The 25,481-nt window shown below is 67.1% G+C and overlaps 2 protein-coding genes across 2 annotated transcripts in view; one reads left to right on the top strand and one right to left on the bottom strand.

Annotated features, from left to right (window-relative positions):
- KREMEN2 (kringle containing transmembrane protein 2) overlaps positions 1–1,886 on the bottom strand; it is a 40,302-nt gene extending 38,416 nt beyond the window's left edge. The window contains exon 1 of the mRNA XM_048517622.1: positions 739–1,886. Coding sequence (XP_048373579.1) covers positions 739–805 — 67 coding nt within the window. The 5' untranslated portion in view covers positions 806–1,886. The remainder of the gene's footprint in view (positions 1–738) is intronic.
- The window catches only part of LOC125444887 (sulfotransferase 1C2-like), a 343,341-nt gene that overhangs the window by 232,386 nt on the left and 85,474 nt on the right, over positions 1–25,481 (top strand). The window lies entirely within an intron of this gene.

Here is a 25,481-nt window from a genome sequence, read left to right on the forward strand (position 1 = left end):
TCAGCAGCACTGCGGACGGCATCCTCCCCAATAATCACCCTGCCCAACCCTGCTCAGCCAGTTCCTTCGCTTGGGATTCCCACCTGACAGGTATCCTGGAAGGCGGCCAAAGGCGTCTGGAAAGCAGCAGAAGCCATCTGGCCACAGAAGCATGGCTGTCGGCGGGCCGAGGGGGCAAGCGACAGGCACCCCCTGGCCCCAAACGGTTGCTCCGGGTCCGGCAGCTGTCTTGGGGCCCCGAGTGTGAAATCGGCAGGGCTCTGTCTGTCTGCCATCGGCCAGGGACAGGTGGCCGCCGAAGAGGCTGGGGGCTCACGGGGCCAAGCGTGCGTGGGCAGGAGGCGGAGGGGGTCCTGCCAGGCCAGGAGGGAAGGGCCCGGTGCCAAAAATGCCGCCCTCCTCTCCCGCAATCCAAATGGCCCCGGGCAATAGGATTCCTGCCCTTGAACTGGAACGCCCCCCCCCCCTCCCAGATCTCAATGCCCTCCCAGAAGACATTATTCTTGTGACACTGGAAGTTATGAATCGCACCCTCCAGTAAACCAGAGGACCCAGAAATGCGGTTGGTTTCTTCCCACCCCTGTTAGTGAAGGGGACCCAGAATTTCTGCCCACTCCCCCCAAATCCAGGGTTCCGCCTCCTCCCCCAATTTCTCTGGCTTCCCCCAGAACTCAGGCAAGGATCCTGCCCCCCCCCCCGCCCCAGCTGCCATTTCCCCGCCGAGCCCCACTCACTCACCTGCCCCTTGGAGTGCCCGCGTCCCCCGAAGCAGAAGCAGCAGGAAGCCAAAGACCACCCAGGGCATCTCTGGACGGAGTCGCCCCCTGCCCCAAGGCTGCCCCACCACTGGATGGCGCCAGCACAGCCAGGGTCCCAGGTGGGGCTGCGGCAGGGAGGCCTGGAGAGGTAGGCTGGGGGGCAGGGGAGAGGGTCTCTGTGCTGTCAAAGGGCCAGGCAAGCGGGGATCATCTGGGACCTCAGAGAAGCAGGCAATCTCTCCGGGATCCCCACTGTGGGGTCCGCCGGACTTGTCTTCCAGCTATTGTGGTGGAGTCTTGATCTGAGGGGGATCACATGTCCCGGCCTCCTCCTGCGGAGACCCCCCAAGGGGCAAGGCGGGCGAGTCCTTTCCTGACCTGAGGGACCGGCTGCCTCAAGAGCATCTGGACCGGCACAGGTGGAGCATCTGGACTCCTGTCAGGTGGGGCCAGCCTGGCTGGGTCGCCCCTACCCCCATCTGGCCGTGCCTGCGAGATCTCGAACCCGATCCCTTCTGGGCAGGGGAGATCATCTCCCTGAGCGATCTGAGGATCCGGCTGCCGATTGAAGGCTCTGGTCTGGTCCTTCCTTCCCCGACAGGTCTCGAACCCGACGGATCTCCGCCGCCACTCGCTCTCCGGGCTTCCACCAATCTCTTCGCGTCCCCACCCCCCACCCCCGTGCGCTCCTGGGGTGATTCCGGAGCCTCTTCTGATCCGAGGCGGGGAAACTGGAACGGCTCAATTCCGGTCCTGGCCAAGCGGGATCAGGTGGGTCCCGTCCATCCCCGAGGGGATCTGGGCGCCTGGTCGGCTGCGAGGATGCCTTTCCCCGACCTCACCTCAATCCGGAGCCAGACCGATTCCCGAGGGGGACGGGCAGGGAGGCGCTCGACTGCGGCCGGAGGGGAGGAGCGGATCTCAGCCCGGCCGCCGCCCTAGAGCCCCACCTGCGACGGCCGCCCCATCGGCAGGGGGCCCGGGCTCTCCCGCCTCGGCTCCCGCTCGACGGCGCCGCTCCCGGGCAGGGCTGCTGCTAATGCTGCTGCTGCTGCCGCCGCCGCGCTCGGCTCGGCTCTGCTGGCCGTGCGCCCCCGGAGGCAGAAGGGAAGGCGGCTCCTCCGGCATCCCCACCCCGCTCCCAGAAGATCTCCCCGCCCCACCGGCGGCCGCCCCTGGGACGTCCCAGCCCGGAGTGGGAGGGCCCAGCGGAGCCGGGAGGAGGAGGAGGAGGAGGCGGTTGCTCCGCGGCGCCTTGGAGCTCCGCGCCCGGCCTTGCAACCCGAGCGAGGGGAAGGGGGCAGAGAGAGAGAGGGAGAGAGAGGAGGAGGAGGAGGAGGAGGACTGGAGGAGGGGGTGCTTGGAGCAGCTCCGCCCTACTTTTTCCCCCTCCCGGGCTGGAGGGCCGGAGCTTGTGACTCTGAGCATGTGCAGAGTGCATTCTCAGCGCGCACCAGGGAACAAGGCGAAAGGGGGCCCGGGCCCAAGGCGGTGTGAGGGGAGGAGGAGGAGGAGAAGAAGCTGCTGCTGCTGCTGCTGCTGCTGCTGCTTTGGATCAGCTCCGCCCCTCTTTTCCCCTCCCGGGCTGGAGGGCCGGGAGATGCGACTCCGGAACGGCTCTGAGCACGTGCAGAGTGCATTCCAAGCACTCACCCAGGAGCAAGGCGAATGCGGCCTAATAGGGGTGGTTTCCCCCAGGCTTCAGTCTCAGAGCTTTTTCAGAAGTTGAGGGCAGAGCCGGCTTAACTAACAGCATGATAGCCCCCCCTGCCCCCCCCGTGCAAAAATTGGTGCCCTGGGGCCCCTACCGACCCAACCACTCGCCATCTCACATTCCGTCTTTAACAACCAATGGCATATAAATATAGCCAATATCATACCTATTAACTGTCAAGTGATGTGAACATATAGTGATGTAAATATATAGACTCTTATGTTGTGTGGGGTGTGAAATATGCACATATCCGTGTTGTTGCAGAGGTGACCTTGCTGCCAAATCAGAGGCAAATGCCAACATCCCCCTATCATAAAAATTAAACTTCATATTGTTCATCGTCTTCTGTAAAACTCATGCTGAACAGGCAATTCCCAGTAACAAATATGTATAGTTTACTGTTTTACTTATTTAGGGACTGCCAGTCACAACATATGTAGATTAACATGGGGCCCCTACATTTGGTGGCCCTGGGCAACTGCCCAGAGTGCCTATACATTAAAATGGCCCTGGTTTTGCAGGGTCCAGATCCAACAAGGCTTTTTGCTCTGGTGTGGGTTCCTGATGCTGGGAAGCCTTAGCTCCACTGTAGGCAAAAGGAGTGTATGTGTGTGTATGTTTGTTTGTATCTTTGGGCATCTGCAGTGTGGCTTCCCGTCAGTGCCCGTGCCGAGCCCAACGCGTGTGCAGTTGAGAGGGAAGAAGTTCCAGGAAAGGAAGGGTGGAGAGCCAAGGAAATTGTTTTTTTTGAAAAATTAAGCACCGAGGAATTGAGCTGCGCATCTTTACTCCGTCATCTTATTAACCCCCCCTCCCAACACTGAAATAACTTAATAACAAGGCCTGTCTGGTGATTCCCTAACTCTGGAATTCTTGCCATAGCTGACAGTCGAACAAGGAGAATCATCAATGCAGGGTGTTGGACTCGATGGCCCTTGGGGTCTCTTCCTACTCTATGATTCTTTTATCGCTGCTTTATTCCAAGGCGATTAATCAAAAGGACCCTGCGAAGGGGCCTTCCCCCCCCCCTTGTTTGCACATAAACAGAGTCAGCCCAAACAGGTTCTGAAGATGAACGTGTCCCGTCGCCTTCTGATGATGCCGTCTTCAGAAAGGCTTACTTAATTAACATCTGGTGTGGTTTAGGGCATGGTAACGCTGTCAAATTGAAACCAGTTTCCAACAAGCTTGAGGCTTCTCCCAAAGAATCTGGACAGTTTTATTCTTGTGTTACCTTCTCCCCTCCCCCGGTGTATTTTTATCCTGCCCTTCCTCCAAGAAGCTCAGAGCAACGCACACGAGTTGTCCACCCTTCCTCCGTATTACCATCACAACAACCTGTGGATGAGGCTAGGCCCGTGGTGGCGAACCTTTGGCACTCCAGATGTTATGGACTACAATTCCCATCAGCCCCTGCCAGCATAGCCCCTGAGGCCCCTTCCACACATGCAGAATAATGCACTTTCAATCCACTTTCACAGTTGTTTGCAAGCGGATGTTGCTATTACACACAGTTGCAAAGCGCACTGAGATTGGATTGAAAGAGCATGATTCCCCATGTGCGGAAGGGGCCTCAGTAGGGATTTGGGGCCAGATTTCCACTCTCCTACTCCAGCCAGGGGGCTTTTAGAGCCCTTAGAAATTCACAATCGTTATAGCACTGTAACTCTGTTGTGCTACAATGCTGTAGCGCTATTGCAGTTACTGATTCTTTTTTTTTTAAAAGGCCTTCTAGTTATGCGATGGATAAAAATGCAGCGAAAGCTGATGGAATGTTTGCAGGAAAAAAAACCATGCAAAAGCTCTACTGCTAATGTGCCTTAGCGATGTGAAAACAACACAGAAATCCTGTCTGTGCGAATGCATTTGCTATGTGTTTATCTGTGGAGGTGGTGGCATGGTGTGAAACAAGCAAATCGAATTTCCATTCTCCATGCATCAAGTTTGAAGGACCAGACAAGGTGTAGTAGTTAAGAGCAGGTGGATTCTAATCTGAAGAGCTGGGTTTGATTCCCCCATCCTCCACCTGCAGAGGCTTATCTGGTGAACCAGATGTGTTTCAGCACTCCTACATTCCTGTTGAGCTACTCACAGTTAATTCAGGGCTCTCTCAGCCCCACCTACCTCACAAGATGTCTGTTGTGGGGAGAGGAAGGGAAAGGAGCTTGTAAGCCACCTTGAGTCTCCTGACAGGAGAGAAAGGTGGGATATAAATCCAAACGGTACTCCTCCTCCTCCTCTTCTTCTTCCATACAGCATGGGTGATGCAAATAGGTTCCCTGCAAAACTCACTGGACAATTCACATGTAGTTATCCTGTTCATACAATACGATGGCCACCATATTAGGGGGATTTATATGTACCTGGCAGCCGCTTGGTACTGGTGATTGTATTTAAGCTCAGTATTGGCTCATCATGAGGGCCAGTAGGGTGTAGTGGTTATGAGGGGTGGACTCTAATCTGGAGAACCGGGTTTGAATCCCCACTCCTCCACATGAACGGTTGACTCTTACCTGATTAACTAGATTTATTTCTCTACCCCTGCACATGAAGTTTGCTGGGTGACCTTGGGCTAGTCACAGTTCTCTCAGAATTTTCCGGGCCCCACTTACCTCACAAGGTGTCTGTTGTGGGAGAGGAAGAAGAGTTTGTAACCTGCTTTGAGACTCACAGGAGAGAAGAGCAGAGTATAAATCCAAACTCTTCTTCATCAGAGACAACTAGTTCAACCTCGCCAACGCAAGAATTACAACTATAATGTTCCCAACAAGGAGGTATCCCATCAATACTTGAACACCCTCCAACAATGATGATGCCAACATCACATGATGGAGACTGTTCCAGTGTCAAACACATCTAATCATCAGGAAATTCTCAGATTTCTATTATCTAAGGAGGAGGAGGAGGAGGAGGAGGAGGAGGAGGGGAGGAGGAGGAAGAAGAAGAAGAAGAAGAAAAAGAAGGAGGAGGAGGAGGAGGAAGAAGAAGGAGGAGGAGGAGGAAGAAAAAGAAGAGGAAGAAGAAGAAAAAGGAGAAAAAGAAGAGGAGGAGAAGTTTGGATTTATATCCCACCTTTCTCTCCCATAAGGAGACTCAAAGGGGCCTACAAGCTCCTTTCCCTTCCTCTCCCCACAACAGAAACCATGTGAGGTAGGTGGGGCTGAGAGAGTTCCCAAGAACTGTGACTAGCCCAAGGTCACCCATCAGGTATGTAAAAGTGCAGAAACACATCTGGTTCACCAGATAAGCCTCCATCACTCATGTGGAGGTGTGGGGGAATCAAACCCAGTTCTCCAGCTTAGAATCCACCTGCTTTTAACCACTGCACCACGCTGGCCATCCAATGTCCCTGTAAAGTAGGCCCACTATACTATCACCATATTGCACACAGTGGACCATAAATTGGAGAAAATAACCAGCTATTTATAGACCAGAAGTCAAACCAGAAGTAAAGCTTCAAAAGCCAAGAACGCAATCCACGTAATACCTTTTTATACGGACCATCCCAATGTCACGTAATGGCCGTCTGCCTAAGATTTCCTACCGAATTCATGGCAGAGACAAGATTCCAAAAGTGGTCCTCGTGGGCCATGGTTCATTCTTTCAGACGCTGTGGTCTTTGCCCCCCGTGCTCCCCTTCATGCACATTTGTGCGAGCATGTCACTGTGACTAGTTGCCTGCAGGAATGTAAACGTGTGGTTGTGGGGGTGAAGTTTCGGAGCCTCGCCTCGAGGATCTCAAAGTCGGTTGTGTGTCAAGTCTCGAATTCTTCCATGCTTCAGTGTGCGCCGGGGCTTTGTTGTCAGCGTGATTGATGTGCCAACGGATCGCTCTTGCCTTCTGAGCCCCCTCCCCAAGGCACCGCTGCTACTCCAGCTAACACCTGGGGCCACTCCCTCCCACCCACCCATCCCCGAGCCCTCCCCGGGGAGATTCCAAGGCCCCTTCAAAGAGGCAGGTTCCTGCAGGTCCCAAATCCCAGCTGGTTGTGTTGCTGCTCCTTGTGTGGAAACCCCCCTCAGCCAGCATCGCAGCCTGCCAAGAGACACCACAAACATCCCGCTTAACACCTAATCCCCCCACCCTGATCCCCAAGAATTAGCTCCCCCCCCCCCTTCCATAACTTTGAACCTTAAGGGAATGGAACAGATGAAAGAAGGAGGCCTGGGGATTTGGGGGGAGGTGGTGGGGGAAGCGGGAGTGGATCTATTCCACCGTCCGAACCCACAACAACCCCCTTCTCGCTCCCTCGTTCTGCCCCTCCCCTCCCCTTTCACTAATCTTGCCACCCACCTCTGCCGAAGTGTCTCAGTTCCAACTGAGGAGACCCCCGCCATCCACCCGTAAGCCCCTCATACTGACACCCTCATTAACAGTAATGCCCCCTAATCCCTGCCAGCGCCTCCTCCCATCCCGCCTGCCTCCCCCGCCGCAACATTTGGTTTCTGGAAGCTGATCAGTCCACAGAAGGGCGGGCAAACTTCAAGGAGAGGAGAATTACCCACACCGTGGCCAGGCGTCCTCTGGGTTCAAGCGGCATCTTCCCACTAGGGGGTGCTAAAACCTCCCAGGGCAGGGGTAAGGAACCTGCGGCTCTCCAGATGTTCAGGAACTACAATTCCCATCAGTCCCTACCAGCATGGCCAATTGACACAGAGTGCGCACCAATTGAAAGCTACACTGCATGCTGACAGGAGCTGATAGGGAATTATGAATTCCCTGGTATCTGGAAAGCCCGCAGGAGTCCTAATCCCAGGGCAATCAACTGGCCAAAAATGCAGCGTCATTAAGTGGACCTCAGAGTAACCCAGGTTAAAGATTACTCCAGGCCTAGTTCTCCCTTGGAATGTTATGCCCAGGCCTACGACTACTCTGAGAGCTTCCATGAATGAACCATTGAAAATAATAATGTTAAAACGTTGTCACACAGAAAACAATCATGTCGGGGGGAAATCTAGGTTAGAACCTTCTCCTGACATCTAGTTTCCTGACATCTAGTTTTTAAAAAAACATGCAGAGTTGCCAACTACCACTTGGGAAATGCTTGGAAATTTAAGGTTTGAGCTTGGGGGTGGGGGGTGGGGGATGGGGGTGTTGGAGAATGTATTTATGCATCACTGTCCAATAGTAAAAGGGAACAAAATGAGCCATCATGCTAGTGGTGAATTAATTTAGAAACAGAAGTAGAATTTCTCATGAACAGTGGTTCTTATGTTTGGGGAGGGGCTGTGGCTAGGCTGAAGAACCTCTGGCCATTTGCACACTTGTGGCCTCCTTCGCCTTGAGTGTACAGTCCCTTCAGGTTTGATTCTTGGTTATGCACACGTTTTCCCCCATCCAGCAGTCACCCCACCTTCAGATCAGAGAGTCCCCGCAGTTTCCGAAAGCTCTGGAAGCGTGACTTTTCCTCTCCCTTTGCAGGGAAAGCAAAGTAGGTCAGTATGCATTTAGCTTTCTTCAGGTTTTCTCCTTCCCTTGCCCACACCACAGCATTCCCTCTCACTCTTTGGGCCACCTTTTTAAAAAAATTCACACTTTGAATTTCTGTTAAGAAATTGACACAGTCTAGCAAGTAATGCTAGAACAAAGGCAGCAGAAGAAAGGGCAACAGGCAACCTCCCCCATGGCGGTTACATGGGACCAATGAGGAAATGGGGAAGGGCAAAATGACAGCTCAGCTCGACACACCTGGCAGAAGGAGAATCCACGAGGAACCAAAAAACCACGAGGAAACTCTCTTGCATAGCAAATAGCCGTAGGTTAAGTTGTGCATGCATAAATGGCCTCTGGTTTACATGCACAGAATTCCAGGTTTGATCCCCCCCCCCCGCCCCCGCCATCTCCCGTTAAAAGCACGAGGTGATATGAGACCCGGGAGAGTTGCTGCCCAGTCTGAGGAAACTATACTGACCTTCATAGACCCAGTGTCTAAGGCCCCTTCCGCACATGCAGAATAATGCATGTTCAATCCGCTTTCAATGCACTTTGCAGCTCGATTTTATTGTGCGCAATATCAAAATCCCCAACCTATTTCTGCCTGCAGACACATTTAGAGTTCTGACACGGCATGGTGGGCGCAGTAACAAAATGGCGGCCAAAAATGGCTACCACGGGAGGCGGGGCCAGACACAAAATGTTATCCACAGTTCATCTTCAGCCAACCCGGTGTAGATGCTTGTGCTGTGGTGGTCGAAAGCCCTACGTTGTCCCACCCTCTTCCTAAAAACATTTGGCGGGCTCCAGAGAAGGCGTTGACAGATACCACGGCACGCACAGGCACCACACTGATCTAGAAATAACCAATTATACTAAGTGATAACTGCTGTCACTAGAAACATATCAGATTAAACATTTATCTCATTACAAATTCCTTATTCAGATAGATCTCAAAATGGTCTCTTTTGCTTGTTCACTAGGTTTCTTTCAGGATTTAAAAAAAAATAGGTACCATCTCTCAATAGATTTCTTCTGTGTCCCTCTCTTGCCAGTTCTCATTTTCCTATACGTTGTAATTTTATCCACGAATGAATCTCGTGTATTATTCAGCTACTTGAAAGCCTTGGGGTGGGTAAGTAATCTTTGCCGTGGCCCTAGTGGCCTCATCGTCAAGAAGAAGAAGAAGAAGAAGAAGAAGAAGAAGAAGAAGAAGAAGAAGAAGAAGAAGAAGAAGAAGAAGAAGAAGAAGAAGAAGAAGAAGAAGGGGAGGAGGAGGAGGAGGAGGAGGAGAAGAAGAAGAAGAAGAAGAAGAAGAAGAAGAAGGGGAGGAGGAGGAGGAGGAGGAGAAGAAGAAGAAGAAGGGGAGGAGGAGGAGGAGGAGGAGGAGGAGAAGAAGAAGAAGAAGAAGGGGAGGAGGAGGAGGAGGAGGAAAAGGAGAGATCTTATAGTCTAGTGGTCTTTTTGTCTTGAAGAGGAGGAGGAGGAGGAAGAGAAAGAGGAAGAGGAAGAGGAAGAGTACATATGCCAGTAAATGTGCACGTTGCTTCTGTTCACACAAGATGCCACCCGCACATATTGGGAGTACTGTGAGCAGTGCGTAGTCCTCATAGCGTGTTTGGCAAGCAGGTTCCCGGAATGAGCAACTGTAATCTCTGGAAAGGGTTGAAATGAATGACGTGTTTTAAACATGAGAAAGTCGTGCATGAATGTTCAACGTTACTCATTTGAGCTATTGAACTTGTTCTCTGCAACGTCAAATAAATGTGAAGAAGCCACCACTATTTAAGGGCACCAACCTGCACGTAAGCAGAGGACGCTTCCTTCATTGTAAAACATTCTCTGCTAACTCCTCTAACCTTTGGGATTAGAGACCTGGGGTTCCCAAAATAGCCGTTCAGCATGCTTTTGGCACCATCACCTCCCTTTTTAGATCAACCACTGGGCAAATGCCACATCGGGTGCTTTTCCACAGCTTTTATTGGGATGTCATCGGGACCTGTGGGGGCCTGGTCCTCTCTGGTATATTTCAGACCTCACCCCTGCATCTTCAGCTTTCTTTTTGAAAGAAGACTCAACTCATGGCCCTCCAGATGTTGTGGACTACAGTTCCCATCATCCCCTGCCAGCATGATATACCCTGTCTCAGTTAAAAAGATGTTAGTACAGTCTGTTGAGGTGCAGCATTTGAGAAAACTGTATGCTTCCATGTTAAAATACATGTGAGAATTATAATTCATTTTTACATGCTGCCTTTGTCAAAACCATTATTTTGTGCATTACTGAACACGGTACTTTGATACAAGAGCATGTATAAGCTCTTTCCCTTCCTCTCCTTCCTCTTCTGAAGAACTGGGACTAGCCCAAGGTCACCCAGCTGGCTTCATGTGGAGGAGCAGGGAAACAAATCCAGTTCACCAGATAAGAGTTTGCCGCTCAAGTGGAGGAGTGGGGGAATCAAACCCGGTTCTCCAGATCAGAGTCCACCCTCCTGCTCTTAACCACCAAACCACGCTGGCTCTTATCCTATCTTAGCCATCAGAGTGCTTTTATTGGGGCTGCCGAAATGACTTGAATCTAACGTGGAACCTCCATGTTCACAGGCAGTATGCATCTTATTGTCAAATACTGGCTACCAACAACCTGATTTGGCTGCTTTGCTCATGACCTGAGGAGGACCTGGCTGGCTACTTTGGGGGTCAGAATTAGATGGAACTTGGATCAGACTATGATGTCCAAAGGGCATCAAAGATGGATTGAGAGATAGTGTTCTGCAATGGTTAGAGTGTCAGAATTTGATCTGGGAGACCTAGGCTACTACCCCACTCTGCCATGTAAACTGACTAGGTGATCTCGGGCTGGTATCTAATCTGGAGGAACCGGGTTCGATTCCCAGCTCTGCCGCCTGAGCTGTGGAGGCTTATCTGGGGAATTCAGATTAGCCTGTGCACTCCCACACATTCCAGCTGGGTGACCTTGGGCTAGTCACAGCTTCTCGGAGCTCTCTCAGCCCCACCTACCTCACAGGGTGTTTGTTGTGAGGGGGGACGGGCAAGGAGATTGTCAGCCCCTTTGAGTCTCCTGCAGGAGAGAAAAGGGGGATATAAATCCAAAAACTCTTCTTCTTCTCTTCTTACAGGGTTGTTGTGAAGATATCGTCAGGAGAATAATGTTGTAAGTCCCACTGGAGAGAAATGTATGGTATAAACATCCTAATAATTGAAAGACTCAAAAAAAGAGAGGCTTTGTTGAGCTAACTTTGAAGATGTCACACTTGACCGGTCCCACAACAAGGCAGGGAAAGTCCCAGGGAGGACCGAGCAGCCAGAACTGTTTGTCTGACTCAAGGAAGCAAAAATTTCATGAATGGGTGTTCTCAGCCAGGGACTAGCTGAGCTAGGGGGTGCGCAGGAATCCACTGTATATGACGTTGCTCTATTCTAGAGGCCTTCTTTCAATAGCCGGTCTTATCCTGACAGCATGCAAAGCAATAGCAAATAAGCAAGAGGGGCTTCTTAGCATTGCCAAGTGCGTTTTCTTCATCTTGCTGGACAAAGAAAGCTGTGCAAAGTGCTCCTCGGGGAACAGGGGCTGGGATCTCAAGGCAGGCTCTTGAGCCTTGGCACGTCCAGCGAACCACAGAGGCCGATACATCAACAAACAATCCACCGAGAATGTTAAGCAGAGCCCTGCTGGATCAGACTCAACCAGCCCGGCGTTCTTTTTCCCACGGTGGTCAGCCACATGCTTCTCGTTATCCCACAAGCAGGACACAGTGGTGAAGGTCCTCGGGTGCTGTTGCGCCTCAGAAACGGATGGGCAGAGGTATACTGCCTTTGGATATGGAGGCTCCATACAGTCCTCAGTGAGAATAGCCACTGATAGACCTTTGTTCCATAAACGCATCCAGTTCACTTTGACTGTGTGATCATTGGACTGCCAGTTTTACACATTCAGTACCAGAAATGGTTTAGCAACAGACATTTTCTGTATCCAACGGAGATGGAATTTAGTAACCTGAGAGCCCAAACGTCTTTCCAAAGGTACAGAGGAAAGGCTGGGGTTCCTAAACTGAGTACCAGATTTATTTGTTCCTCTATTTGTTTAGCTGCAAGTCAGGGCTGACTTATGGCAAGTCTGTAGGGTTTTCAAGGCAAGAGACGGTCAAAAGGGGTGATCCATTTCGTGCCTCTACATCACACCTCTGGTGTTCCTTGGAGAGCCAGCGTGGTGTAGTGGTTACGAGCAGGTGGATTCTAATCTGGCGAACTGGGTTTGATTCCCCTCCACCTGGGTGACGGAGGCTTATCTGGTGAACCAGATGTGTTTCTGCCCTCCTATATTCCTGCTGGGTGACCTTGGGCTAGTCACAGTTCTCTCTGAACTCTCTCAGCCCCACCTACTTCACAAGGTGTCTGTTGTGGGGAAAGGAGCTTGTAGGCCACCTTGAGTCTCCTTAGAGGAGAGAAAGGTGAGATATAAATCCAAACTATTACTACTCCCCTCCTCCTCCTCCTCCTCCTCCTCCCCTCCTCCTCCTCCTCCCCTCCTCCTCCTCCTCCTCCTCCTCCTCCTCCTCCTTCTTCTTCTTCTTCTTCTTCTTCTTCTTCTTCTTCTTCTTCTTCTTCTTCTTCTTCTTCTTCTTCTTCTTCTTCTTCTTCTTCTTCTTCTTCTTCTTCTTCTTCTTCCATCCAAATACTAACCAGGATCAAGGCTGAGAGTGTGTGACTGGCCTAAGGTCACTCAGCAACTTTCCATGGCAGAGTGAAGATTCGAACTTGGAGCTCCCTCCCCACATCCTAGTTTGACACCTTAACTACACTGGTTTTCACCAGCTTTATCTACTGATCATTTATTTATCTGGGGCATGTTTTTCCGGCCCTTCCTCTGAAGAGGTCAGGACAGCATAGCTCATTCTCTCCCTCCATTTGATTCTCACAACAACAACCCCACAAAGTAGATTCATCTGAGACACAAAGGCCCTTTCCGCACATGCAGAATAATGCACTTTCAATCCACTTTCACAATTGTTTGCAAGTGGATTTTGCTATTCCACGCAGTAAAACCCAGCTGCAAAGTGCATTGAAAGTGGATTGAAAGTGCATCATTCTGCATGTGCGGAAAGGACCAAAGACTGGCCCAACGCCACCCATAGAGCTTCCTGGCAGAACAGAATTTGAATCCAGATCTTCCCAGTTCCAGTCAAGCCTTTGTGTGCCGGCACTGCTGTGCAGAAGCGAAAGATGTGTCTGCTATGACAGAGGGTAGGGGATACAGCCGGATCTCCATTCAGAAGTGACTGGAATTACTTTGAATGAGTGAGGGGAAGAAAAGAAGGAAGACATTTATCAGGCTCCTTCTCACAGGGCCAAACCGGAATTTGGTCTGCCGTGTGAACCGAGCCATGTTAATGTGTCCCGTACAAACACCGCCTTCATATTTAAAACATGCCGCCCTAAGTAATAGGCCATCTCCTATGTATCTGTACGCATATCTATATATCAAGGCTGCCGCCTGATTCCAAAGATCGTACTCGATCAATCATATCAGCCTTAGCAAATTAATTAGCTGCTTGATTAAATATGCCTCAATTTGTAAGTAGGCGTAACTGGTTCTAAGGAAAAAGCACAACGAGGTGTTTTGAAGATACACACCCGTCACTGCAGGATTGCACTAGATGAGGCATTCCCACGCTTGGGTAAGAGGGAGGAAAATGCCGCTTTTGAGATCGGGCTTTGCCATCCACTGTGTGTATAAGTAATTGCCTTAAAAGTGAATTCGTGTATACAGTACAGCCCTAAGCTAAGTTACGCTGCTCTACATATACTGCAGTCAAAGTGATTAGAAGGGTGTAACTAGGTTCAGAATTGCACTATTAATCTAACCAAGTAATTGACCCACGCTGCAATCTTAAACACACTTTCTCCAGAGCAAGAGATCTTCCCAGTTCCAGTCAAGCACTCTAACCGTGGTACCTCTCTTGTCAGGTCAAACAGGCACTCAAGAAACAAATCCAGTTATAGAATACAATCTCACCCCGCAACGCACATACAAAGCTGGGGACATTCAGGATCCCCCCACCCCCTGCCTTGACTATCAAACTTTCCCTTCAATTTCACAAGAAGAAGGGGAATGGCTGAGTTTATTCTGTGGTGAGAGAAAGACACTCCTTGGCATTCCAAGATCCCCAAGCATTGCAAACGCGCTTCCAAGCCTATCGTTGCCACCCTGAGGACTAGAAACTTATCTTGCAAAAAGCCACAACGTCACGTCCTCGGGATGACAAATTCTGTATCCATTTTGGCCACTGAGGGACATGTGTGAAATCATTTCGCAGCCCTGGCGATCAGCATGCTCCCTGGCGATCAGCAATGGTGTAGTAGGTTAAGAGCTCGTGTATCTAATCTGGAGGAACCGGGTTCGATTCCCAGCTCTGCCGCCTGAGCTGTGGAGGCTTATCTGGGGAATTCAGATTAGCCTGTATACTCCCACACACGCCAGCTGGGTGACCTTGGGCTAGTCACAGCTTCTCGGAGCTCTCTCAGCCTCACAGGGTGTTTGTTGTGAGGGGGGAAGGGCAAGGAGATTGTAAGCCCCTTTGAGTCTCCTACAGGAGAGAAAGGGGGGATAAAAATCCAAACTCTTCTTCTTCTTCCTTTTTGTGTCCGTTCCAGCGGTTGTGGGGTTTCACAGGCTTTGCCCAACCAACGGAGAGTCAGCTTTAAGCTTGCTTTCCTTTCATTAGCAGGGAACCCTCCAGCAAGACTCATCACGGACAAGCCTGGTTTTGCGTCTTTAATGTATCAGCTCTGCAAGGTGGATTTGTTTTTTGCCTCGGGCCTCAATAGTCAAGAAATTTCACATCGCCCCCTAAGCCGCCTGCAGCTGCAGGGGCGATTTGAGTTTACTGGCAGCCCTGCTTAAGGACGGAGCAAGGGCAGGGAGCCAAACCTCACCCCCCCCACCACCACCACACCACCCTGAATTTACTGCTGCCTCCAGGATACATAGGCCCCTTCCGCACATGCAGAATAATGCACTTTCGATCCACTTTCAATGCACTTTGCAGCTGGATTTTACTGTGCGGAAAAGCAAAATCCACTTGCAAACAATTGTGAATGTGGATTGAAACTGCATTATTCTGCTTGTGCGGAAGGGGCCTTAAACTGGGCTACGGTTAGGAGTCCCAGACTGGTACATTGCCCAGCTACGCCCCAGGCCAGTGTGGAGAGGGGCTGTTGGGAAGTACTGTAGAAGGAAATTGGCCTCGGTGGAATCAGTTGAAGGCTCCTTTTAGTCAATGGAGTGGCCGAATCCTTAGTAGGTTGGGGTGCTGTGTGGTTTCCGGGCTGTATGGCCGTGTCCTAGCAGCATTCTCTCCTGGCGTTTCGCCTGCATTTGTGGCTGGCATCTTCAGAGGATCTGATGGTAGGAATGGAAAGCAAGTGGACCTTAGTAGGTTGCTTATTCCTTACTATTGACTTATGAATTGCGTGGAGACCAAGGCTGTGGTTACGGTTGCCAACCTTCGCTGTGGTTTGAGAGCCAGTGTCGTGCGGTGGTCAAGAGTGGAGGATTCACCGGCTGACTGTTACCTGGTGAACTGGATTGGTTTCCTCCACATGAAGCCTGCTGGGTGACGTCGGGCTAGTCACAGTTCTCTCAGAACTCTCTCAGCCCCACCTGCCTCACAAGACGTCTGTCTGTCACGAGACTTCCGGGGAACATGGCGATTCAATTCAGCACAGCGAAGTGCGCCACAAATTTGTCCGATCCCCTTATCAATCATCCAAGTAAGTAACACTGGCTTATTTTTTTTTAAAAAAAATAATGGATTCCAAAACACAAGGATGCGCCGTGAGCTGAAAGACCTCAGACCTTTTCAGATGTATAGCCCAGGAGTCTGCAACCTACGGCTCTCCAGATGTTCATGGACTACAATTCCCATTGGGGGGGGTGGGGGGGGGGGGGGGTGGGGGGGGGGGGGGGTGGGGGGGGGGGGGGGTGGGGGGGGGGGGGGGTGGGGGGGGGGGGGGGTGGGGGGGGGGGGGGGTGGGGGGGGGGGGGGGTGGGGGGGGGGGGGGGTGGGGGGGGGGGGGGGTGGGGGGGGGGGGGGGTGGGGGGGGGGGGGGGTGGGGGGGGGGGGGGGTGGGGGGGGGGGGGGGTGGGGGGGGGGGGGGGTGGGGGGGGGGGGGGGTGGGGGGGGGGGGGGGTGGGGGGGGGGGGGGGTGGGGGGGGGGGGGGGTGGGGGGGGGGGGGGGTGGGGGGGGGGGGGGGTGGGGGGGGGGGGGGGTGGGGGGGGGGGGGGGTGGGGGGGGGGGGGGGTGGGGGGGGGGGGGGGTGGGGGGGGGGGGGGGTGGGGGGGGGGGGGGGTGGGGGGGGGGGGGGGTGGGGGGGGGGGGGGGTGGGGGGGGGGGGGGGTGGGGGGGGGGGGGGGTGGGGGGGGGGGGGGGTGGGGGGGGGGGGGGGTGGGGGGGGGGGGGGGTGGGGGGGGGGGGGGGTGGGGGGGGGGGGGGGTGGGGGGGGGGGGGGGTGGGGGGGGGGGGGGGTGGGGGGGGGGGGGGGTGGGGGGGGGGGGGGGTGGGGGGGGGGGGGGGTGGGGGGGGGGGGGGGTGGGGGGGGGGGGGGGTGGGGGGGGGGGGGGGTGGGGGGGGGGGGGGGTGGGGGGGGGGGGGGGTGGGGGGGGGGGGGGGTGGGGGGGGGGGGGGGTGGGGGGGGGGGGGGGTGGGGGGGGGGGGGGGTGGGGGGGGGGGGGGGTGGGGGGGGGGGGGGGTGGGGGGGGGGGGGGGTGGGGGGGGGGGGGGGTGGGGGGGGGGGGGGGTGGGGGGGGGGGGGGGTGGGGGGGGGGGGGGGTGGGGGGGGGGGGGGGTGGGGGGGGGGGGGGGTGGGGGGGGGGGGGGGTGGGGGGGGGGGGGGGTGGGGGGGGGGGGGGGTGGGGGGGGGGGGGGGTGGGGGGGGGGGGGGGTGGGGGGGGGGGGGGGTGGGGGGGGGGGGGGGTGGGGGGGGGGGGGGGTGGGGGGGGGGGGGGGTGGGGGGGGGGGGGGGTGGGGGGGGGGGGGGGTGGGGGGGGGGGGGGGTGGGGGGGGGGGGGGGTGGGGGGGGGGGGGGGTGGGGGGGGGGGGGGGTGGGGGGGGGGGGGGGTGGGGGGGGGGGGGGGTGGGGGGGGGGGGGGGTGGGGGGGGGGGGGGGTGGGGGGGGGGGGGGGTGGGGGGGGGGGGGGGTGGGGGGGGGGGGGGGTGGGGGGGGGGGGGGGTGGGGGGGGGGGGGGGTGGGGGGGGGGGGGGGTGGGGGGGGGGGGGGGTGGGGGGGGGGGGGGGTGGGGGGGGGGGGGGGTGGGGGGGGGGGGGGGTGGGGGGGGGGGGGGGTGGGGGGGGGGGGGGGTGGGGGGGGGGGGGGGTGGGGGGGGGGGGGGGTGGGGGGGGGGGGGGGTGGGGGGGGGGGGGGGTGGGGGGGGGGGGGGGTGGGGGGGGGGGGGGGTGGGGGGGGGGGGGGGTGGGGGGGGGGGGGGGTGGGGGGGGGGGGGGGTGGGGGGGGGGGGGGGTGGGGGGGGGGGGGGGTGGGGGGGGGGGGGGGTGGGGGGGGGGGGGGGTGGGGGGGGGGGGGGGTGGGGGGGGGGGGGGGTGGGGGGGGGGGGGGGTGGGGGGGGGGGGGGGTGGGGGGGGGGGGGGGTGGGGGGGGGGGGGGGTGGGGGGGGGGGGGGGTGGGGGGGGGGGGGGGTGGGGGGGGGGGGGGGTGGGGGGGGGGGGGGGTGGGGGGGGGGGGGGGTGGGGGGGGGGGGGGGTGGGGGGGGGGGGGGGTGGGGGGGGGGGGGGGTGGGGGGGGGGGGGGGTGGGGGGGGGGGGGGGTGGGGGGGGGGGGGGGTGGGGGGGGGGGGGGGTGGGGGGGGGGGGGGGTGGGGGGGGGGGGGGGTGGGGGGGGGGGGGGGTGGGGGGGGGGGGGGGTGGGGGGGGGGGGGGGTGGGGGGGGGGGGGGGTGGGGGGGGGGGGGGGTGGGGGGGGGGGGGGGTGGGGGGGGGGGGGGGTGGGGGGGGGGGGGGGTGGGGGGGGGGGGGGGTGGGGGGGGGGGGGGGTGGGGGGGGGGGGGGGTGGGGGGGGGGGGGGGTGGGGGGGGGGGGGGGTGGGGGGGGGGGGGGGTGGGGGGGGGGGGGGGTGGGGGGGGGGGGGGGTGGGGGGGGGGGGGGGTGGGGGGGGGGGGGGGTGGGGGGGGGGGGGGGTGGGGGGGGGGGGGGGTGGGGGGGGGGGGGGGTGGGGGGGGGGGGGGGTGGGGGGGGGGGGGGGTGGGGGGGGGGGGGGGTGGGGGGGGGGGGGGGTGGGGGGGGGGGGGGGTGGGGGGGGGGGGGGGTGGGGGGGGGGGGGGGTGGGGGGGGGGGGGGGTGGGGGGGGGGGGGGGTGGGGGGGGGGGGGGGTGGGGGGGGGGGGGGGTGGGGGGGGGGGGGGGTGGGGGGGGGGGGGGGTGGGGGGGGGGGGGGGTGGGGGGGGGGGGGGGTGGGGGGGGGGGGGGGTGGGGGGGGGGGGGGGTGGGGGGGGGGGGGGGTGGGGGGGGGGGGGGGTGGGGGGGGGGGGGGGTGGGGGGGGGGGGGGGTGGGGGGGGGGGGGGGTGGGGGGGGGGGGGGGTGGGGGGGGGGGGGGGTGGGGGGGGGGGGGGGTGGGGGGGGGGGGGGGTGGGGGGGGGGGGGGGTGGGGGGGGGGGGGGGTGGGGGGGGGGGGGGGTGGGGGGGGGGGGGGGTGGGGGGGGGGGGGGGTGGGGGGGGGGGGGGGTGGGGGGGGGGGGGGGTGGGGGGGGGGGGGGGTGGGGGGGGGGGGGGGTGGGGGGGGGGGGGGGTGGGGGGGGGGGGGGGTGGGGGGGGGGGGGGGTGGGGGGGGGGGGGGGTGGGGGGGGGGGGGGGTGGGGGGGGGGGGGGGTGGGGGGGGGGGGGGGTGGGGGGGGGGGGGGGTGGGGGGGGGGGGGGGTGGGGGGGGGGGGGGGTGGGGGGGGGGGGGGGTGGGGGGGGGGGGGGGTGGGGGGGGGGGGGGGTGGGGGGGGGGGGGGGTGGGGGGGGGGGGGGGTGGGGGGGGGGGGGGGTGGGGGGGGGGGGGGGTGGGGGGGGGGGGGGGTGGGGGGGGGGGGGGGTGGGGGGGGGGGGGGGTGGGGGGGGGGGGGGGTGGGGGGGGGGGGGGGTGGGGGGGGGGGGGGGTGGGGGGGGGGGGGGGTGGGGGGGGGGGGGGGTGGGGGGGGGGGGGGGTGGGGGGGGGGGGGGGTGGGGGGGGGGGGGGGTGGGGGGGGGGGGGGGTGGGGGGGGGGGGGGGTGGGGGGGGGGGGGGGTGGGGGGGGGGGGGGGTGGGGGGGGGGGGGGGTGGGGGGGGGGGGGGGTGGGGGGGGGGGGGGGTGGGGGGGGGGGGGGGTGGGGGGGGGGGGGGGTGGGGGGGGGGGGGGGTGGGGGGGGGGGGGGGTGGGGGGGGGGGGGGGTGGGGGGGGGGGGGGGTGGGGGGGGGGGGGGGTGGGGGGGGGGGGGGGTGGGGGGGGGGGGGGGTGGGGGGGGGGGGGGGTGGGGGGGGGGGGGGGTGGGGGGGGGGGGGGGTGGGGGGGGGGGGGGGTGGGGGGGGGGGGGGGTGGGGGGGGGGGGGGGTGGGGGGGGGGGGGGGTGGGGGGGGGGGGGGGTGGGGGGGGGGGGGGGTGGGGGGGGGGGGGGGTGGGGGGGGGGGGGGGTGGGGGGGGGGGGGGGTGGGGGGGGGGGGGGGTGGGGGGGGGGGGGGGTGGGGGGGGGGGGGGGTGGGGGGGGGGGGGGGTGGGGGGGGGGGGGGGTGGGGGGGGGGGGGGGTGGGGGGGGGGGGGGGTGGGGGGGGGGGGGGGTGGGGGGGGGGGGGGGTGGGGGGGGGGGGGGGTGGGGGGGGGGGGGGGTGGGGGGGGGGGGGGGTGGGGGGGGGGGGGGGTGGGGGGGGGGGGGGGTGGGGGGGGGGGGGGGTGGGGGGGGGGGGGGGTGGGGGGGGGGGGGGGTGGGGGGGGGGGGGGGTGGGGGGGGGGGGGGGTGGGGGGGGGGGGGGGTGGGGGGGGGGGGGGGTGGGGGGGGGGGGGGGTGGGGGGGGGGGGGGGTGGGGGGGGGGGGGGGTGGGGGGGGGGGGGGGTGGGGGGGGGGGGGGGTGGGGGGGGGGGGGGGTGGGGGGGGGGGGGGGTGGGGGGGGGGGGGGGTGGGGGGGGGGGGGGGTGGGGGGGGGGGGGGGTGGGGGGGGGGGGGGGTGGGGGGGGGGGGGGGTGGGGGGGGGGGGGGGTGGGGGGGGGGGGGGGTGGGGGGGGGGGGGGGTGGGGGGGGGGGGGGGTGGGGGGGGGGGGGGGTGGGGGGGGGGGGGGGTGGGGGGGGGGGGGGGTGGGGGGGGGGGGGGGTGGGGGGGGGGGGGGGTGGGGGGGGGGGGGGGTGGGGGGGGGGGGGGGTGGGGGGGGGGGGGGGTGGGGGGGGGGGGGGGTGGGGGGGGGGGGGGGTGGGGGGGGGGGGGGGTGGGGGGGGGGGGGGGTGGGGGGGGGGGGGGGTGGGGGGGGGGGGGGGTGGGGGGGGGGGGGGGTGGGGGGGGGGGGGGGTGGGGGGGGGGGGGGGTGGGGGGGGGGGGGGGTGGGGGGGGGGGGGGGTGGGGGGGGGGGGGGGTGGGGGGGGGGGGGGGTGGGGGGGGGGGGGGGTGGGGGGGGGGGGGGGTGGGGGGGGGGGGGGGTGGGGGGGGGGGGGGGTGGGGGGGGGGGGGGGTGGGGGGGGGGGGGGGTGGGGGGGGGGGGGGGTGGGGGGGGGGGGGGGTGGGGGGGGGGGGGGGTGGGGGGGGGGGGGGGTGGGGGGGGGGGGGGGTGGGGGGGGGGGGGGGTGGGGGGGGGGGGGGGTGGGGGGGGGGGGGGGTGGGGGGGGGGGGGGGTGGGGGGGGGGGGGGGTGGGGGGGGGGGGGGGTGGGGGGGGGGGGGGGTGGGGGGGGGGGGGGGTGGGGGGGGGGGGGGGTGGGGGGGGGGGGGGGTGGGGGGGGGGGGGGGTGGGGGGGGGGGGGGGTGGGGGGGGGGGGGGGTGGGGGGGGGGGGGGGTGGGGGGGGGGGGGGGTGGGGGGGGGGGGGGGTGGGGGGGGGGGGGGGTGGGGGGGGGGGGGGGTGGGGGGGGGGGGGGGTGGGGGGGGGGGGGGGTGGGGGGGGGGGGGGGTGGGGGGGGGGGGGGGTGGGGGGGGGGGGGGGTGGGGGGGGGGGGGGGTGGGGGGGGGGGGGGGTGGGGGGGGGGGGGGGTGGGGGGGGGGGGGGGTGGGGGGGGGGGGGGGTGGGGGGGGGGGGGGGTGGGGGGGGGGGGGGGTGGGGGGGGGGGGGGGTGGGGGGGGGGGGGGGTGGGGGGGGGGGGGGGTGGGGGGGGGGGGGGGTGGGGGGGGGGGGGGGTGGGGGGGGGGGGGGGTGGGGGGGGGGGGGGGTGGGGGGGGGGGGGGGTGGGGGGGGGGGGGGGTGGGGGGGGGGGGGGGTGGGGGGGGGGGGGGGTGGGGGGGGGGGGGGGTGGGGGGGGGGGGGGGTGGGGGGGGGGGGGGGTGGGGGGGGGGGGGGGTGGGGGGGGGGGGGGGTGGGGGGGGGGGGGGGTGGGGGGGGGGGGGGGTGGGGGGGGGGGGGGGTGGGGGGGGGGGGGGGTGGGGGGGGGGGGGGGTGGGGGGGGGGGGGGGTGGGGGGGGGGGGGGGTGGGGGGGGGGGGGGGTGGGGGGGGGGGGGGGTGGGGGGGGGGGGGGGTGGGGGGGGGGGGGGGTGGGGGGGGGGGGGGGTGGGGGGGGGGGGGGGTGGGGGGGGGGGGGGGTGGGGGGGGGGGGGGGTGGGGGGGGGGGGGGGTGGGGGGGGGGGGGGGTGGGGGGGGGGGGGGGTGGGGGGGGGGGGGGGTGGGGGGGGGGGGGGGTGGGGGGGGGGGGGGGTGGGGGGGGGGGGGGGTGGGGGGGGGGGGGGGTGGGGGGGGGGGGGGGTGGGGGGGGGGGGGGGTGGGGGGGGGGGGGGGTGGGGGGGGGGGGGGGTGGGGGGGGGGGGGGGTGGGGGGGGGGGGGGGTGGGGGGGGGGGGGGGTGGGGGGGGGGGGGGGTGGGGGGGGGGGGGGGTGGGGGGGGGGGGGGGTGGGGGGGGGGGGGGGTGGGGGGGGGGGGGGGTGGGGGGGGGGGGGGGTGGGGGGGGGGGGGGGTGGGGGGGGGGGGGGGTGGGGGGGGGGGGGGGTGGGGGGGGGGGGGGGTGGGGGGGGGGGGGGGTGGGGGGGGGGGGGGGTGGGGGGGGGGGGGGGTGGGGGGGGGGGGGGGTGGGGGGGGGGGGGGGTGGGGGGGGGGGGGGGTGGGGGGGGGGGGGGGTGGGGGGGGGGGGGGGTGGGGGGGGGGGGGGGTGGGGGGGGGGGGGGGTGGGGGGGGGGGGGGGTGGGGGGGGGGGGGGGTGGGGGGGGGGGGGGGTGGGGGGGGGGGGGGGTGGGGGGGGGGGGGGGTGGGGGGGGGGGGGGGTGGGGGGGGGGGGGGGTGGGGGGGGGGGGGGGTGGGGGGGGGGGGGGGTGGGGGGGGGGGGGGGTGGGGGGGGGGGGGGGTGGGGGGGGGGGGGGGTGGGGGGGGGGGGGGGTGGGGGGGGGGGGGGGTGGGGGGGGGGGGGGGTGGGGGGGGGGGGGGGTGGGGGGGGGGGGGGGTGGGGGGGGGGGGGGGTGGGGGGGGGGGGGGGTGGGGGGGGGGGGGGGTGGGGGGGGGGGGGGGTGGGGGGGGGGGGGGGTGGGGGGGGGGGGGGGTGGGGGGGGGGGGGGGTGGGGGGGGGGGGGGGTGGGGGGGGGGGGGGGTGGGGGGGGGGGGGGGTGGGGGGGGGGGGGGGTGGGGGGGGGGGGGGGTGGGGGGGGGGGGGGGTGGGGGGGGGGGGGGGTGGGGGGGGGGGGGGGTGGGGGGGGGGGGGGGTGGGGGGGGGGGGGGGTGGGGGGGGGGGGGGGTGGGGGGGGGGGGGGGTGGGGGGGGGGGGGGGTGGGGGGGGGGGGGGGTGGGGGGGGGGGGGGGTGGGGGGGGGGGGGGGTGGGGGGGGGGGGGGGTGGGGGGGGGGGGGGGTGGGGGGGGGGGGGGGTGGGGGGGGGGGGGGGTGGGGGGGGGGGGGGGTGGGGGGGGGGGGGGGTGGGGGGGGGGGGGGGTGGGGGGGGGGGGGGGTGGGGGGGGGGGGGGGTGGGGGGGGGGGGGGGTGGGGGGGGGGGGGGGTGGGGGGGGGGGGGGGTGGGGGGGGGGGGGGGTGGGGGGGGGGGGGGGTGGGGGGGGGGGGGGGTGGGGGGGGGGGGGGGTGGGGGGGGGGGGGGGTGGGGGGGGGGGGGGGTGGGGGGGGGGGGGGGTGGGGGGGGGGGGGGGTGGGGGGGGGGGGGGGTGGGGGGGGGGGGGGGTGGGGGGGGGGGGGGGTGGGGGGGGGGGGGGGTGGGGGGGGGGGGGGGTGGGGGGGGGGGGGGGTGGGGGGGGGGGGGGGTGGGGGGGGGGGGGGGTGGGGGGGGGGGGGGGTGGGGGGGGGGGGGGGTGGGGGGGGGGGGGGGTGGGGGGGGGGGGGGGTGGGGGGGGGGGGGGGTGGGGGGGGGGGGGGGTGGGGGGGGGGGGGGGTGGGGGGGGGGGGGGGTGGGGGGGGGGGGGGGTGGGGGGGGGGGGGGGTGGGGGGGGGGGGGGGTGGGGGGGGGGGGGGGTGGGGGGGGGGGGGGGTGGGGGGGGGGGGGGGTGGGGGGGGGGGGGGGTGGGGGGGGGGGGGGGTGGGGGGGGGGGGGGGTGGGGGGGGGGGGGGGTGGGGGGGGGGGGGGGTGGGGGGGGGGGGGGGTGGGGGGGGGGGGGGGTGGGGGGGGGGGGGGGTGGGGGGGGGGGGGGGTGGGGGGGGGGGGGGGTGGGGGGGGGGGGGGGTGGGGGGGGGGGGGGGTGGGGGGGGGGGGGGGTGGGGGGGGGGGGGGGTGGGGGGGGGGGGGGGTGGGGGGGGGGGGGGGTGGGGGGGGGGGGGGGTGGGGGGGGGGGGGGGTGGGGGGGGGGGGGGGTGGGGGGGGGGGGGGGTGGGGGGGGGGGGGGGTGGGGGGGGGGGGGGGTGGGGGGGGGGGGGGGTGGGGGGGGGGGGGGGTGGGGGGGGGGGGGGGTGGGGGGGGGGGGGGGTGGGGGGGGGGGGGGGTGGGGGGGGGGGGGGGTGGGGGGGGGGGGGGGTGGGGGGGGGGGGGGGTGGGGGGGGGGGGGGGTGGGGGGGGGGGGGGGTGGGGGGGGGGGGGGGTGGGGGGGGGGGGGGGTGGGGGGGGGGGGGGGTGGGGGGGGGGGGGGGTGGGGGGGGGGGGGGGTGGGGGGGGGGGGGGGTGGGGGGGGGGGGGGGTGGGGGGGGGGGGGGGTGGGGGGGGGGGGGGGTGGGGGGGGGGGGGGGTGGGGGGGGGGGGGGGTGGGGGGGGGGGGGGGTGGGGGGGGGGGGGGGTGGGGGGGGGGGGGGGTGGGGGGGGGGGGGGGTGGGGGGGGGGGGGGGTGGGGGGGGGGGGGGGTGGGGGGGGGGGGGGGTGGGGGGGGGGGGGGGTGGGGGGGGGGGGGGGTGGGGGGGGGGGGGGGTGGGGGGGGGGGGGGGTGGGGGGGGGGGGGGGTGGGGGGGGGGGGGGGTGGGGGGGGGGGGGGGTGGGGGGGGGGGGGGGTGGGGGGGGGGGGGGGTGGGGGGGGGGGGGGGTGGGGGGGGGGGGGGGTGGGGGGGGGGGGGGGTGGGGGGGGGGGGGGGTGGGGGGGGGGGGGGGTGGGGGGGGGGGGGGGTGGGGGGGGGGGGGGGTGGGGGGGGGGGGGGGTGGGGGGGGGGGGGGGTGGGGGGGGGGGGGGGTGGGGGGGGGGGGGGGTGGGGGGGGGGGGGGGTGGGGGGGGGGGGGGGTGGGGGGGGGGGGGGGTGGGGGGGGGGGGGGGTGGGGGGGGGGGGGGGTGGGGGGGGGGGGGGGTGGGGGGGGGGGGGGGTGGGGGGGGGGGGGGGTGGGGGGGGGGGGGGGTGGGGGGGGGGGGGGGTGGGGGGGGGGGGGGGTGGGGGGGGGGGGGGGTGGGGGGGGGGGGGGGTGGGGGGGGGGGGGGGTGGGGGGGGGGGGGGGTGGGGGGGGGGGGGGGTGGGGGGGGGGGGGGGTGGGGGGGGGGGGGGGTGGGGGGGGGGGGGGGTGGGGGGGGGGGGGGGTGGGGGGGGGGGGGGGTGGGGGGGGGGGGGGGTGGGGGGGGGGGGGGGTGGGGGGGGGGGGGGGTGGGGGGGGGGGGGGGTGGGGGGGGGGGGGGGTGGGGGGGGGGGGGGGTGGGGGGGGGGGGGGGTGGGGGGGGGGGGGGGTGGGGGGGGGGGGGGGTGGGGGGGGGGGGGGGTGGGGGGGGGGGGGGGTGGGGGGGGGGGGGGGTGGGGGGGGGGGGGGGTGGGGGGGGGGGGGGGTGGGGGGGGGGGGGGGTGGGGGGGGGGGGGGGTGGGGGGGGGGGGGGGTGGGGGGGGGGGGGGGTGGGGGGGGGGGGGGGTGGGGGGGGGGGGGGGTGGGGGGGGGGGGGGGTGGGGGGGGGGGGGGGTGGGGGGGGGGGGGGGTGGGGGGGGGGGGGGGTGGGGGGGGGGGGGGGTGGGGGGGGGGGGGGGTGGGGGGGGGGGGGGGTGGGGGGGGGGGGGGGTGGGGGGGGGGGGGGGTG

This window comes from Sphaerodactylus townsendi, linkage group LG15 (genome assembly GCF_021028975.2).
Source record: "Sphaerodactylus townsendi isolate TG3544 linkage group LG15, MPM_Stown_v2.3, whole genome shotgun sequence".
Lineage (NCBI taxonomy): Eukaryota > Metazoa > Chordata > Lepidosauria > Squamata > Sphaerodactylidae > Sphaerodactylus > Sphaerodactylus townsendi.